The sequence below is a fragment of the Lepidochelys kempii genome, chromosome 2 (assembly GCF_965140265.1).
Source record: "Lepidochelys kempii isolate rLepKem1 chromosome 2, rLepKem1.hap2, whole genome shotgun sequence".
Lineage (NCBI taxonomy): Eukaryota > Metazoa > Chordata > Testudines > Cheloniidae > Lepidochelys > Lepidochelys kempii.
Window position 1 is genome coordinate 218,066,429 of NC_133257.1, and position 13,242 is coordinate 218,079,670.

A 13,242-nucleotide genomic window follows, 5' to 3' on the forward strand; every position below is an offset into this window, starting at 1 on the left:
GTCGTGCAAAAAGGAACCATGTTAAAAAAAATTGTATATATTCATCTCTGAGGGTAAATCTATTTTACGGGAGGAGGATATACAACATTGCTAGAGCATGAGACAAATCTTTTGAGATAGAGGGGGCCTATAATACAGTCATTCCTCAAGCAAAACTCCAATAGATTCAGTCTAGAATTTTACAAACAATAAACTGTCAAATAAATGACTAGCCTGAGCTGTACGTTCACTCCACCACCCATCAGTTCAGATCTATAACACTACTTCTATTCCAATACCAGGGGTGTATTTAACTGTCACAGTATGCTGTCTGGGTTCCCCTCTGCGTTGGCTTATTCTGACCCCATCTCCTAATTAGGCATTCCTAATACTACACACACTGTGAAGGACAAACCTCCTTCCTCACACACTAGGCTCTCCTGCTTCCTGACTCAACATTTAACCTTAAATCCATGCCTGCCCAACACCACTGGACCTCTCCTGAGCAGAGGCTCAAATGTGAACATATGTACTACGTTTGTGATGTGCACAAACAGAGACTAAACTAAATCTGACAGTTTTTCACTTATCTAAAGCTGAAGTTGAACCCAGGATCCAGAGGTGAAAGGATAGTATCTTCTAGATTGCACTATCAAGCCATATGTGTTCATTTTCCTTACCCAAAAAAAGGAGCCCCAGAAAAAATAAAATACTTTCATCATGCAATATCTATCGGACATTCTGCTCTTTAGACAATGAAAAATGTGAAAATATTTTCAATGCCTGCATTCCAAAATCATTATATTGCATAATCATGCAACCCTACTTCATGGGTTCCAATGAAAGTTACTTTGGTTTTGATGTGATCTGTAGGTTTAGGTAACATGCCCTTCTTTAAATAAATACAAATTATGAGTCAAACATAAAAAAAGAAAAGGAGTACTTGTGGCACCTTAGAGACTAACCAATTTAGTCTCTAAGGTGCCACAAGTACTCCTTTTCTTTTTGTGAATACAGACTAACACGGCTGCTACTCTGAAAACCTGTCATAAAAAAAGAAAAGATAGATTACACAACTCCAACTGAAAGTATACAGGCCATATCCACAGCAGCCCTTCGGCTCGTTTGTAGTGGTCAGGTAGAAACCTGCCCCAATTAGGCAGCTGGGTATGAGTAAAAAGAAAACAAGCATATATCTAGCATTTGTATAGTCAATTCCACTTAAAAAAAACCAGTTGTATTTATAACCATGCATTTTAAAAGTAAACATCTAAAAGCAAAGAAAAATCATGCATGTGACTACCTTCACACAATTTTGGAAAGCTATATTTTGTTTATTTATAATGTAAGACTCCCTAAATCGTCAGGGACACAAAAATCTCTTGTCTGCTTTATGTAACAAATGAACTCAAAGAAACTATTAAAAAGCATTTACAAATTAAAATGTAGAAATACCAGCAAAAAACCTGCTTCAACATATATGCAAGTTAACAGCATCCTTAGGGCAGAAGTGTGTATTCACTTTTGTTATGAGGCAGCTGTGGTAAACTGTGCAACACACTATGGGTTCCCAAACAAATTATATAGGGAAATTCCATAAGTACATGCACACACAAGGGGAATTAAATGCATAGATACAATGTATATGTATCTCTCTATGAGCGTGTGTGTCTCAAATATACTGGGATTATAAACTGTATATGATATATGCCTATTGTATGAGACCTGCTCTTATATTATTTTTAACCTGGAATGTGTAGTTCTATGAAGACAGAGTGCTAGAAAGATATATACTACATATTTTTCCTTCTGGGAGACAGAGGAAAGGGTAGTTGTATTTTTGTTTGTTTTGTATCCATTAAAATTAGACTCTGGAAACTCTTGTTTGTTACAGACAAACTATGAGCAGGTACTGTACTAAATTACTTCTCCCGGTCCTAACCTGCAACATCCACACTACTTCAAAAGTTTGGGCATTTCAGAAGTTCAAACTATAGTAATCAACTGTACTCAGTTGCATGGTGGTTGTGAACTACTGTAAGTGTCCACTAAGGATTAGAAGATCACCACTGAACATTTCAAGATATGAAATATGCAATATTTTACCCAGGTTTCCAGAGAGGAAAAACAAATGAAATAACTCACTACATGATAGAGAGTTGTGCACCTTACCAAAATAAAGCTGCCACACAACACAGCTGACAAGAAGTCATTATTCTACCTTCCAATGTTTTCATGTTTGCTAATCACCAATGCACTTTTCTCATTCCACGTGAGACTGTAGCACATATTTCAGCTAAATTCAGTGTTTGTTAGCTATAAAATGGTTGTAGTAAATAATGATTAACAGAACAGTCATTTCATAAACATGTACCTGAGTATCTATAGTATTGATGATGCTGGACCAGTGGAGGATGATTGCGGAGAGGGGCATCAATGGAAAAACACAGACAAAATTTACTGTCTCAGATTAAGAAGTTTAAGTAATCTACTACTATAGAAATGAAAATTTAAGGTAGCAAAAATTAAAACCAGGAAGTGGCACTCACTGTCTCACATTATGTCTTCAGAGAGAATAAAAGAATGCTGTAGAATAAAAGAATGCTGTACTGGGAACTGGAGTTGGTAACACAAAGGCTAATTATTGACCATATGTCACAGTACATTTGGTTTTCTAGTAAGATAACGTTAAAAAAAGGTAATTAGTAATTCCTAGCCAGACATTAAGTAAGGGCCTGCATCATACATGATGAATTTTTTTCCTATTAACAAAATGGCTGGATGTAATTTTCTCTAGTCACCCGTGTTTCTGAATTCTCCAAGAGTTGCATCTAAACTCTGTCCTCTCTTATCTAAAAGGGCCTTCAGACTTGAAAACTGGACTCCCAAAATACACATTTCTTCATTTAGGAGGAGCTCTGTGTGTGCCTTATGGCTAAAGAACATTTATAAAATGTTAAAAAGAAAATCTTCTTTTGACTTTTTTTTCAAAACAGTACAACTTGTTAGACACATCAAGTTAATTTTATTGAACATAATATCCAAACATGAGACGCCCTAATAAGATATGACTTTTAAATTAGTATACACCAATTTGTATTTTTCTCCTACCACTTAATACAGCATGTATCTTTTTTCTTCTATGTTTAAAATTTATTTTCAACTAAAAATATAACTTGATGGATGACAAAACCCCCCACCATAGATCAAGAAGTTCCAAGATGATATGTTGCAAAGTTACAAGTATGATTACACTTGAACAGAGTTTTTTTCCCAAGCAAGTTCAAGATGAAACGATGGAGATGTCTATATAGTGCTGCTGTAGATTTAAGAACTTGATCAGTATAGTTTGTAGACCAAAATATTATGTCTGTATCTATCTGGAGGTACATGGACGTAGATGAAGATCTTTCAGATGGTATGCTGTGTGATCAGTTCTTCATTCATCCCCAACTTATATAGCAGTTTCATATTTAAATTAGAAAAAACAAAAAGAAAAACCAAAACATACCTTGACCTGAACACCACAGTAAAATTAATCCAAATAAGACAATATTCAAATTTTCCTGTTTGTCTCAGCAGTGATCCAGAAAGCATGGATATGGATATATTTCTATTCACTTGAACATTTGAAAGTGGAAACAATTAGCTCATGCTAATAAGCACAAAATCAATTCTTCTGCAGCAAGGCTATTATTTCAAAATGAGAAAGTGTCAAGTGTTTTACAGGTCTGTTATTGCCACTGTACTGAAAATAATCCTTTTACATAAACTTCTATCATATTCCACAACACAGTATTTATATAGGAATATTCTTATTAAACTGCATATTAGTAGAGCAGCAGACTGATGGCAAAGCGTTGATTTTTTAAAATAAATCAATACCACCACAGAGGAACATACAGTATTTAAGTCCCATAGGTTTCTGTCACTCTTCAATGAATCCAAGCACTGTATATCATCATTTCTCAAGGAAGCACAGGGGAACAAGACATTACTTAACAGGACAATTCTGACACAACATTTATCTGGTATTTTCCAACAATGGATATATCAAACGTTCCTGATTAGTGCAAAAAATGCAGGCAAATTAACTGCCTTGTCAGTCCAAGTAACAAACCAATCACTTACATTCTAGCCAAACCTGACAAGCAAACTCAATTTTTTGTCACGATAAGCTTATGAAAAAGACAAGATAGCTGTTCTCCTTTACTTTATGTACTCTATTGAGAGTTTTATCCACATTTTAAAATCACATTTATAAAAGAGGTTTCCAGGATTGCCTCCGAGGATGAGCTGTGGTAGAGTTGTGTCTCATGAAGGGTATCTACACAGTAAAGTGATAAGAAAAGAATATTAACATTTAAGATCATAGCAGCTCTGCTCTGTGTCTTATGAAACATTTTAACACCACAGTAGATTTAAATAATATGTATGGTCAGATCCAAATAGATAGTTTAAGAGTAATGTCATACACAAAAGCCTTTTTCTTTTCTTAGAGTCCAAACTGCAAACTGACTTGGGTTAAGTGTAGCATCCTTTTTGATTCTTTGCTCAGTGCAGTTCAAAAAGAAGAGAAGACTGCTTAGGTTTTTGATCATAAAAGCAATGGCTTAGTTAAGACAGACAAACATGAGCATGCAAGATAGCATTTCCTCATAGGTGGAACTCTAAGTAACACTACATGACACAGTGTGCAGATAAACCAGATGCTTACACTTCTTGTGTGCATAGTTGCAGTTGCAGGAGGGTGTTTGTTTTATAGAAAAAGTAACAGAAAATAAGCTTATTTACTTAATTTTTACTAAACATTCACTCTCAAGACAGAACAAACCCTTTCTTTAAAAAATAACTGCTTTCTATTCAGAAGTTGAGGTGCTTAAAATAGATTTAGTATCTCTTAAAAAATACTGCTTACGTTACAAGTAATTAAGTGGAAAGTGAGTAAAAAAATGAGATTGTGTCAGAGAAAAATTACCACTTAAAAAAAATAACAGGAATGGTGTTGCAGTTTTCGAGCACCAATGTTCATTTAATGTTGGATTTAGGGGTCCATTCCTTTGAAGAGCAAGCAGTAACGTACGTAAATACACTCCACTTCTCCCTTCATCTTGATGATCTGAGACATGGTTAGATCCTAAAATTAGCTGCACCCACCCACAATGATTTTACTATTTAATGAATTAAGTTTTAATAACGAGTCTGCACATCAGACAGTACTGATGTAAAGCCAAACCAAGGCCACTAAAGGAGTACTCTAAAGGATCTGCAGAGCAGGTCCAAGAAGCCTATGAAGAAAGTATATTTTAAATACGTTTTTAAAAAAAACTATGTACACTGTTAAAAGGCACTGGGTGAAAGATCTAAACAGTGTATACCTCGGAATAGCAAGACAGCAATTCTGTAGTAATTTTCCCTTAATGAAAAATGCAACATAATGAATGTTTGTTACATATACATTAACAAAGAAAATTATTCCATTTAAAAACAAGCTTTATACTGTCTACTCTCTAATTTCATATTTACAGTATTTCCAAAATTGGGCTACGTCAACATTTCTTTCACATCAAAACGCCTCCACCTAATTTACTATAGACTATTTAAGGAAACAATGGCTACTTATACATATAAGCAGCTCAAGCAACAACTGATTCATGTAAATGGAAGACAAAAAAAATATAACTGAGCAAACATATTAATGAGAACTCACGTTATCCACAAATAGCAATTGATTAGCAATTTTACTGATTTGTGGAAACTCACAAAACATTTCTTCTTTATCATTACTATTAAAACTCTTGTCCACAACCTGCTCATGAGAAACAGGGTGGATAAAAATAAATAATTAAAAACAAATAATAAAAAACAGATTTTTTAATTTAAATCAGATTTTTATATACATTAAATACAGATTAATTTTTAAAATAAACCTATTTAAAATTAAATTTTAAATTTGACATCCTATGCTAAGGCCTAAGCTTATTATAATCTATTAAAATCATTTAAATTAAATACAAAAAATAATATTAAGCAGTACATGTTTGCTGCCAAGTTTTAATGAAAATCAGACCATTGATTTGGTGACAGTACTAGAGTTTGCTGAGTGCTAAGCCAGCTTTTGACAGCAGTAACATCATCTGCAGGTACAGAGAGAATATTTTATTCATTTCAGTTTATTCAACTAGTTCAGTTCAATGACTAATTCAGTCAAAAGTTAAGAAACCAATTTGGAGTTGAAAAAGCAGAAAACCTTATTTTCTTCTTCCAATTTATGAGCAAACACTATGTGTGGGGGGTAAAATCTACTAGTTCTAAAATCTTGAAGGACACAGTGACCAGAATCAAATCAGTTCAATAAACTAACTACAGATAACACTCCCTTTGTTTAATATATCAATTAGCTTTAAATGAAACACGTTTTGATAAATATTTTTTCCTATGTATCCAGCACATTTAAAATAGTTTAATTTTAAAAAATATTTAAATTCTGTTTTTGTGCATTTTAAGTTGCATTTGAATTTACATCCAGCTAGAGACTGACATGAATCACAAATAAAAATTAATAATAATCTATTACTAAGAAATGCATCATTCATCATTTTCTAACCAGAAAAAATATCAATATTAAGAATCTGAATAACTGTAAGCTAAGGTTTATTACTGCTTTAATAAATATGTATAGATAGCAAAAAGAGGCACCAGATTTAGTGTGAAAGCTATATTTAGTAGCAAATCAACCAGTTTTAGTGGTTGCTCGCCAATGAAAATCATCCTTTCTTTAGGAAAATAACTCAAAAGTACGAATGCAAAACATGATTAAAATGGATTATTTAAATCCAGGTTTTCTGCTTGCTGATTTAAATCATGATTAAATCAACCATGACACTGAGTGATGTGATGACTCTCCCCTTTCCATTTCATCTGCCCCCAACCCCTACTGATCCAAACAACTAGTCCTTTTCTCTTGTCCCCTCACTGGCTTCCTCTCACTTACTACATCAACTTCAAATCCTTGTCTTCCACTTCAAGGGCCCTACTTAATCTAGCCAACCTATACATTTCCAGTCTCAGCTCCTGCTTGTTGAGATTATCGAAAATGACGGGTCAATTTAGCCACAGAACTCACATTTCCATCTGTGACGGGAGAAGTGAGGACTTGCTAGGCAGGAGAATCTGAAATGGAAACATGAGTTCCCCAGACTTTCCAGTCAGTGGATGGGGCAATAGCAGGCCAGAAGAGCTGTGTGGGGTTTTTTGTTTTTTTTTGGGGGGGGGAGAAGGGGAAGAGGGAGGAGAGGTGTTATAGCTAGGGAGGTTCCCTATACACCTCTGTTCCTCTAAAAGAACCTGTTGACTTCCCCTACCCTCCATGGCAGAAAGGAAAAAGCTGAATCCCTTTCTGTCTCTCCTTCCTGTACAGGGAATAAGGGAAGAAAGAAACAACCACACACACACACACACACACCCCTGTCCATATCAGCTTCCTCTTCCCCTAGTCAGGTAAAAAAATATGTAGTTTTTGTGTAAAAGCTCTTGAAATTACCTTAAATCTTCACAAATACAGGAAATTGAACTGACTAGAATATTTTGAGATTTTTCCAGAGAAAGCACCCCGAACCTTTTTATTAGTTCTTTTCCTGATAGCATTTATAGACAAGAGGAAGGGGGGAGTACAAACTGAGTGGGGCAATAGTGAGTGATGCAGGATTTTGAGATGATAGTGGGAATCTCTTGTTTTTAAAAGGTGTAGAATTTTTGTTAGAGAGGATGTTTCAGGGCATGATTCAGATTCCAATGATACACATACTTTCAAACTTAACTTTTTTCAACAAAACCTGTAAATAAGCATCCAAAATTTAAGCTGGGTCTGTGCATGAGGTCCATAGAAGGCGCACTCTACTTCGATAGATCTTATGAGGTCCATTAAAGCTTGAAACTACCCTTTTGTAAATCCTGACAAATCCCTACATGTGTTTGGGGTTGTTGGGGAAATTATACGTGGATGGGATATGACAGTAGTTGGCAGTGGAAGAAAATAGATTGGGGTGGCCTTCAACCACAATGAACATTTTAAATGAAATTTGAAATCTAGAACTTACCATCTAGAGTTCACCATGAACTACTAACATTTTAAAAGGCACTATATATTAAGTGGTGCTGAAAATCATGTAAACTAATGTTTTAAGAATTCACCCTTTTCTCCACTCTAGACAAGGTGATAGAGGTGATGAGTACCCACAATTCCCAGTTAAGTCACTGGGTATTGCCAGAGCTCAGCCCTTCTAAAAATCAAGAATCTTACTAATTCATTAAACAAAACAAATCAATGGTATGGAATATGGCTCCTAAACCTAGACAGTGTTAATTAATGAAATTCTTCTCACTATAGATTAATTGTAAACAATTACAAATATTTCCTGAATGGCTACACATATATAATGATCGATTTGAACAAAACACAAAAAAGAAAATAAAACAACAACAAAAATCAATATTCACAGTAGCAACAAATACAGATCATAACATCTCAGGTACAGATGGAAACTAAATCTCAGCCACTTTCAGGTTTCAGAGTAGCAGCCGTGTAGGTGGTAATGGTTAGTAAATGCTAACCTTTTAAAGGTTGTCAGTGTATCCCCACATTTAATAAATATGCTGACTGAGGCAAACAAATACAATAGTCTATTGATTTATAGGATTATGTGTTTCAAAACTATACTATTCCACTTTAGAATAAGTACACTGTACTTCTAGAACTATTTTAAAATTTTAAAAAGAAGTCACATAACCACATATAAGAATAAAATAAAATATAGATATCAGACATGGAAATGAATTCCTTCAATGTGAGAGGTATAGATTTCCTTCATTCTGCAATATCTTTGCGAACAAAAGCTTCTGAGGACCAATGGAAAGAAATTCGATCAATACACTCAATACTCTACTTGAAACCCAGCTTTCTCTTTCAAGAGACTGCATTTACAGAACTTGTCACAACAAGGTCCTTGATGTTATCGAAGCAATTTTAAGATACTTTAATCACTGGCAAAACTGAGTAACCTGACAAGAGAAATTTGGGCCAGAAAGATTTCAGTCATTTGAAAGGAAGGTTATTGACTGATGTAATTTCATTTGGATGTGACTGAATCCAATTGATTTGGTTTCTGCTATGCATATCTCCCTTCTGCAGCTGTCTCTGTCTATCTGATTCAATGTGCAATTGCAGGGAGTGCCTATCCATTTTCACTGAAAGCAAAACCCCTCCTTCCACCTGCTATTATTTAGAATGAGTACACTATGAAAGCATCTTCAAGTTTAATCTTGCTATATTCGCTGTAAAGAAAAGTATGTTCAGCTGAATACTTGCCTATGAATCTAACCAAATTTGGTGACTGTTGGTGTATTTACGGTAGTTAAAATGACAAGCAGCAGGAGCATAAACAATTTTTCATTAGTACCTCATCAAGACACCAAGTTAGGGTTCTTATAGTATGAGGACATAAGATAGTATGAAATTAATTCTCAATCCTGATTGCACAATATCAAATACCAAATGTGGTCATGCATAGTCACAGCTGAGTACTTTGAATACATTAAAATAAAAACAAAAACACAAAAACTGGGGATGGAGGGTAGTTGTAGGCAGCCAGTTACCAAATATTCTGTAAACACAAATAAAATATCAAGTATGAAATTAAATATCCCATTACAAACCCTGTTTTTACAATAGCTTCAAATGATTAAGGAGGTTTCGGCAGAGGCTCTGCAGTTAAAGTTATGTTACAGCAAGATACGATCCATTTCATATCTGAGGGGCAAATCATGGCCAGGCTTTTACAGCGACGCAAGATGGAAGTGAGGTGCAAGACACCCCTTGAGTCTGGCTTTCTACATCACAGGTAGCAGAACTGGAGACGAAGTAGACTTTGCACAGCTGTTGCTCCCCATTCCCATGTGCAGGTAGATATGAGAAGACAGGGAGTGGATAGAGCCTTGGTTACACTCTCCCAAGTTGCAGCCAGTACAGTTAAATTCGCCGTCTATTGAATGCAAACTTTGGTAGCTATAAGCCGGTCACCCCTCTTATGGGGGAACAGAGAGGAAATGGCGATTGTCTAAATCATCATCTCACTCCAGGATGTCTCTAACTAGGTCTGGGTGGATCCATAGTCACAATATATTCCTTAATGACTGAATTTTCTCCAAAATTTGGTACAATAACTCTTTAGAAGACAACTGAATTTTCAACGTAATTTTTTAAAGTTTATTACCCTTTAAAAATCATGACAACATCTCAGATACTAGATACTTTTGTTAATTTAAAACTAGGGCTGTCAATTAACTGGTTAACTCATGCGATTAACTCCAAAAAATTAATCACAATTTAACAAATTAATCACAATTGCAGTTTTAATCTCACCATTTTAATCTCACTGTTAATGTAAACAAGCTTGTTTCTCTCAAAGATTGGCTGAACAAGAAGTAGGACTGAGTGGACTTGCAGGCTCTAAAATTTTACATTGTTTTATTTTTGAATGAAGTCTTTTTTGTACATAATTCTACATTTGTAAGTTCAACTTTCGTGATAAAGAGATTGCACTACAGTATTTGTATTAAGTGAACTGAAAAATACTATTTCTTTTGTTTTAGTAGTGCAAATATTTGTAATAAAAAATAAAGTAAGCACTGTACACTTTGTATTCTGCATTGTAATTGAAATCAATATATTTGAAAATGTCAAAAACATTTAAATAAATGGTATTCTATTATTGTTTAAAAGTGTGATTAATTTTTTTAATCGCTTGACAGCCCTATTTATAACTAAACACAAACCCTTCACTTCTTTAGAGCAACCTAAATGAACTATGCCAAGAAATGCCAATGGAACTGTTCAGGTTTATCAGCTATTTCTTTTTCTTTCTTTCTGATGCTACAGGAATGAAGTAGCTGCTTCTGTTACAGAGCTGCAATATCGTATGTTCTAACAACTTGGGCTTAAACTCTCTCTCTGTCCTAGCTCTTATTAGTAACAAGAAGTCATGGAGGGGAGAACTGAAGCTGAAGTTGTCATATACTCAATTTGTAGGTGTGTTCCAAAGGGAGCTGTACTCTGGGCCAGGCCACTGCTTCCCGCAGCTCCCACTGGCCGGGAACGGCAAACTGCGGCCACTGGGAGCTGCAAGCGGCCGTACCTGCGGATGCTCAGATAAACAAAGCAAGTCGCGGCTCGCCAGGGCTTACCTTGAACAAGCTGCAAACCAAGTTTTGAACCTCTGGTTTAAGAGCACAGAAAGCAGATTGTTCTGATAGTGGTTTCTGATTACACTGAATGATTAATTACTACAATACAGACCCTGAAGGCCAGTTCTAATTGCTGCTTTGAAATGGTTGTCCATGTAACAAACTCTATATTCATACTGGTATAGTAATTGGTTACCTGGAAAAAATGAATAGTGACCTGCTAGTATTTAGGGGTTGAAGAGAACAAGGAGCACCTTCTGCAGATTGAAAGTGCTTGCTACAGGCTGCTTACTTTTTCACATATCTTAGGTGGGAAAGTATAAAGCTCCTGTCCCTATCCTGTCACAGTCTCTCATTTCTTCCATCTTTTTAATCCATTTCCCATGCTGAAGACAGAAATTAACTGACCTGTAAGAACCTGACATACGCGAATAGTAATGTTACCAGTGTGATTAAAAATATATTTATAACCTGCTGGCAAGCAGAACATATCTGAATTGTTTTAACACAGTAGGAGAATGCTGGCAAAAACAGTTATAATCTACCAAGATGACACCAGATGGCTACAGTATGGCTTTCTGAGCTGAGTGAAATAATTTCCTTTAAAAGAACTTATGTCACCATCCATATGACAGACAAAGCAATTGTATGGAAGTGTACATTATAAGACTTTTTTATTTAATAAAGTATTTCTGATTACTATGAATGTTTTTCTGCCACTTTGATATCTTAAATTATCACGAGAAAACTATTATAAAATACACACATGTATGTATGTGCACCCACATAAAATGTCAAACAAATACCATGTGTTCACACAATACAATGAAACCTGCATTAAACGGAAATGCACTGGTAGCTATAAACCTTATAAATTAAGTACCTTCAACAGTAGTCTTAAAATATGTCACACTGTTAGCATAAAAATCTATAATTTATAGGATTTTATCAGGTACCCAATATTTCCTATTTACACAATTCCACTGCATTTGAGTATGGGACTTGTGTATATAATAAATGTACATTTCAGGAAGCTTATTCCTTTACTAGCTAACATTTAAATAAGATGCACATATACACACTTACGAATAACAATTTTTGTTTTTATGGTTTAAATCCATCGGATGTAAATTTTTGAAGTTTAATATTGGACCAAACAGAATTTTTTTAAAAAAATATTATCCATATTTTGATAATAAATTGTTTCCAATCTCTCATTTTAATTATCACTAGCGATCATCTTTTAAACTACTGCAATAACAGAGCAGATTTTTTCACTAGAACAGACGCATAATCAAACTATGGGTAACCATGTGATAAAATCAATAAAATAAAATGCACCCAGACATTGATTTGAAGCAGTGGAATTTAGCAACTCGAGGAATCCTCCCAAGATACTGACTCTACCATGTGCAATTTTTCTCAATGTATACACTACCTTGGATTTGTAAGCAATGAGCTGTCTAGGAAATGAAACATACTTTTGGAAGGGGCTGTCAACCTGAGAAGGCCTACATCATATATCTCTAATGTTAAGCTTCATTTTACCAATACATATGTTAGCGGATGCAACACACTCAAAAACAAGCACAAGAACAATACTTACCAATAACAATTAATATGCAGGCACTAGAATCCGAATCATCATCTTACCTAGGCAAATGCTCTGCCAGCTAAACTACAGAAGTAGCTCTGATAACTCATACCAAAACAACCACTTGATTTAAGGATGGAGTGTCTTAATTTTGAATTTCATGAGTTGTGAAATTTTGAAATAAAACTTTAAAAGGAGTTTTTTTTATTGATTTTTAACTTAAATATAAATATTAACCTAAAAGATTGAAATAGCTCCCTCAAAATTATTTGGTCACTGTAAACAAACTGATTTTGTTTGTTTTTCTTTTGTTTTCTTATGCAAAGACAGGCTGAGGTAGAATAAATAGTCTTAACATATGCTGCAATTATGTAATTAAAGGTATATCTACACTGCAGAATTAACTCTGGCTCTTACTTAGGTGTTTC

The 13,242-nt window shown here is 34.8% G+C and overlaps 1 protein-coding gene across 7 annotated transcripts in view; it reads right to left on the reverse strand.

Moving 5' to 3' along the window:
• PHF14 (PHD finger protein 14) overlaps positions 1-13,242 on the reverse strand; it is a 302,241-nt gene that overhangs the window by 98,131 nt on the left and 190,868 nt on the right. Inside the window, exon 15 of one of the 7 annotated variants that reach the window (XM_073333846.1) lies at positions 2,674-4,306. The exons of 5 other annotated variants lie outside the window; for them this stretch is intronic. In XM_073333846.1, the coding sequence (XP_073189947.1) occupies positions 4,238-4,306 (69 nt within the window). In that variant the 3' untranslated portion in view covers positions 2,674-4,237. Of the gene's footprint in view, positions 1-2,673; positions 4,307-13,242 lie in introns of those variants that run through there. One more of the 7 variants, XM_073333844.1, reaches the window with a different exon arrangement.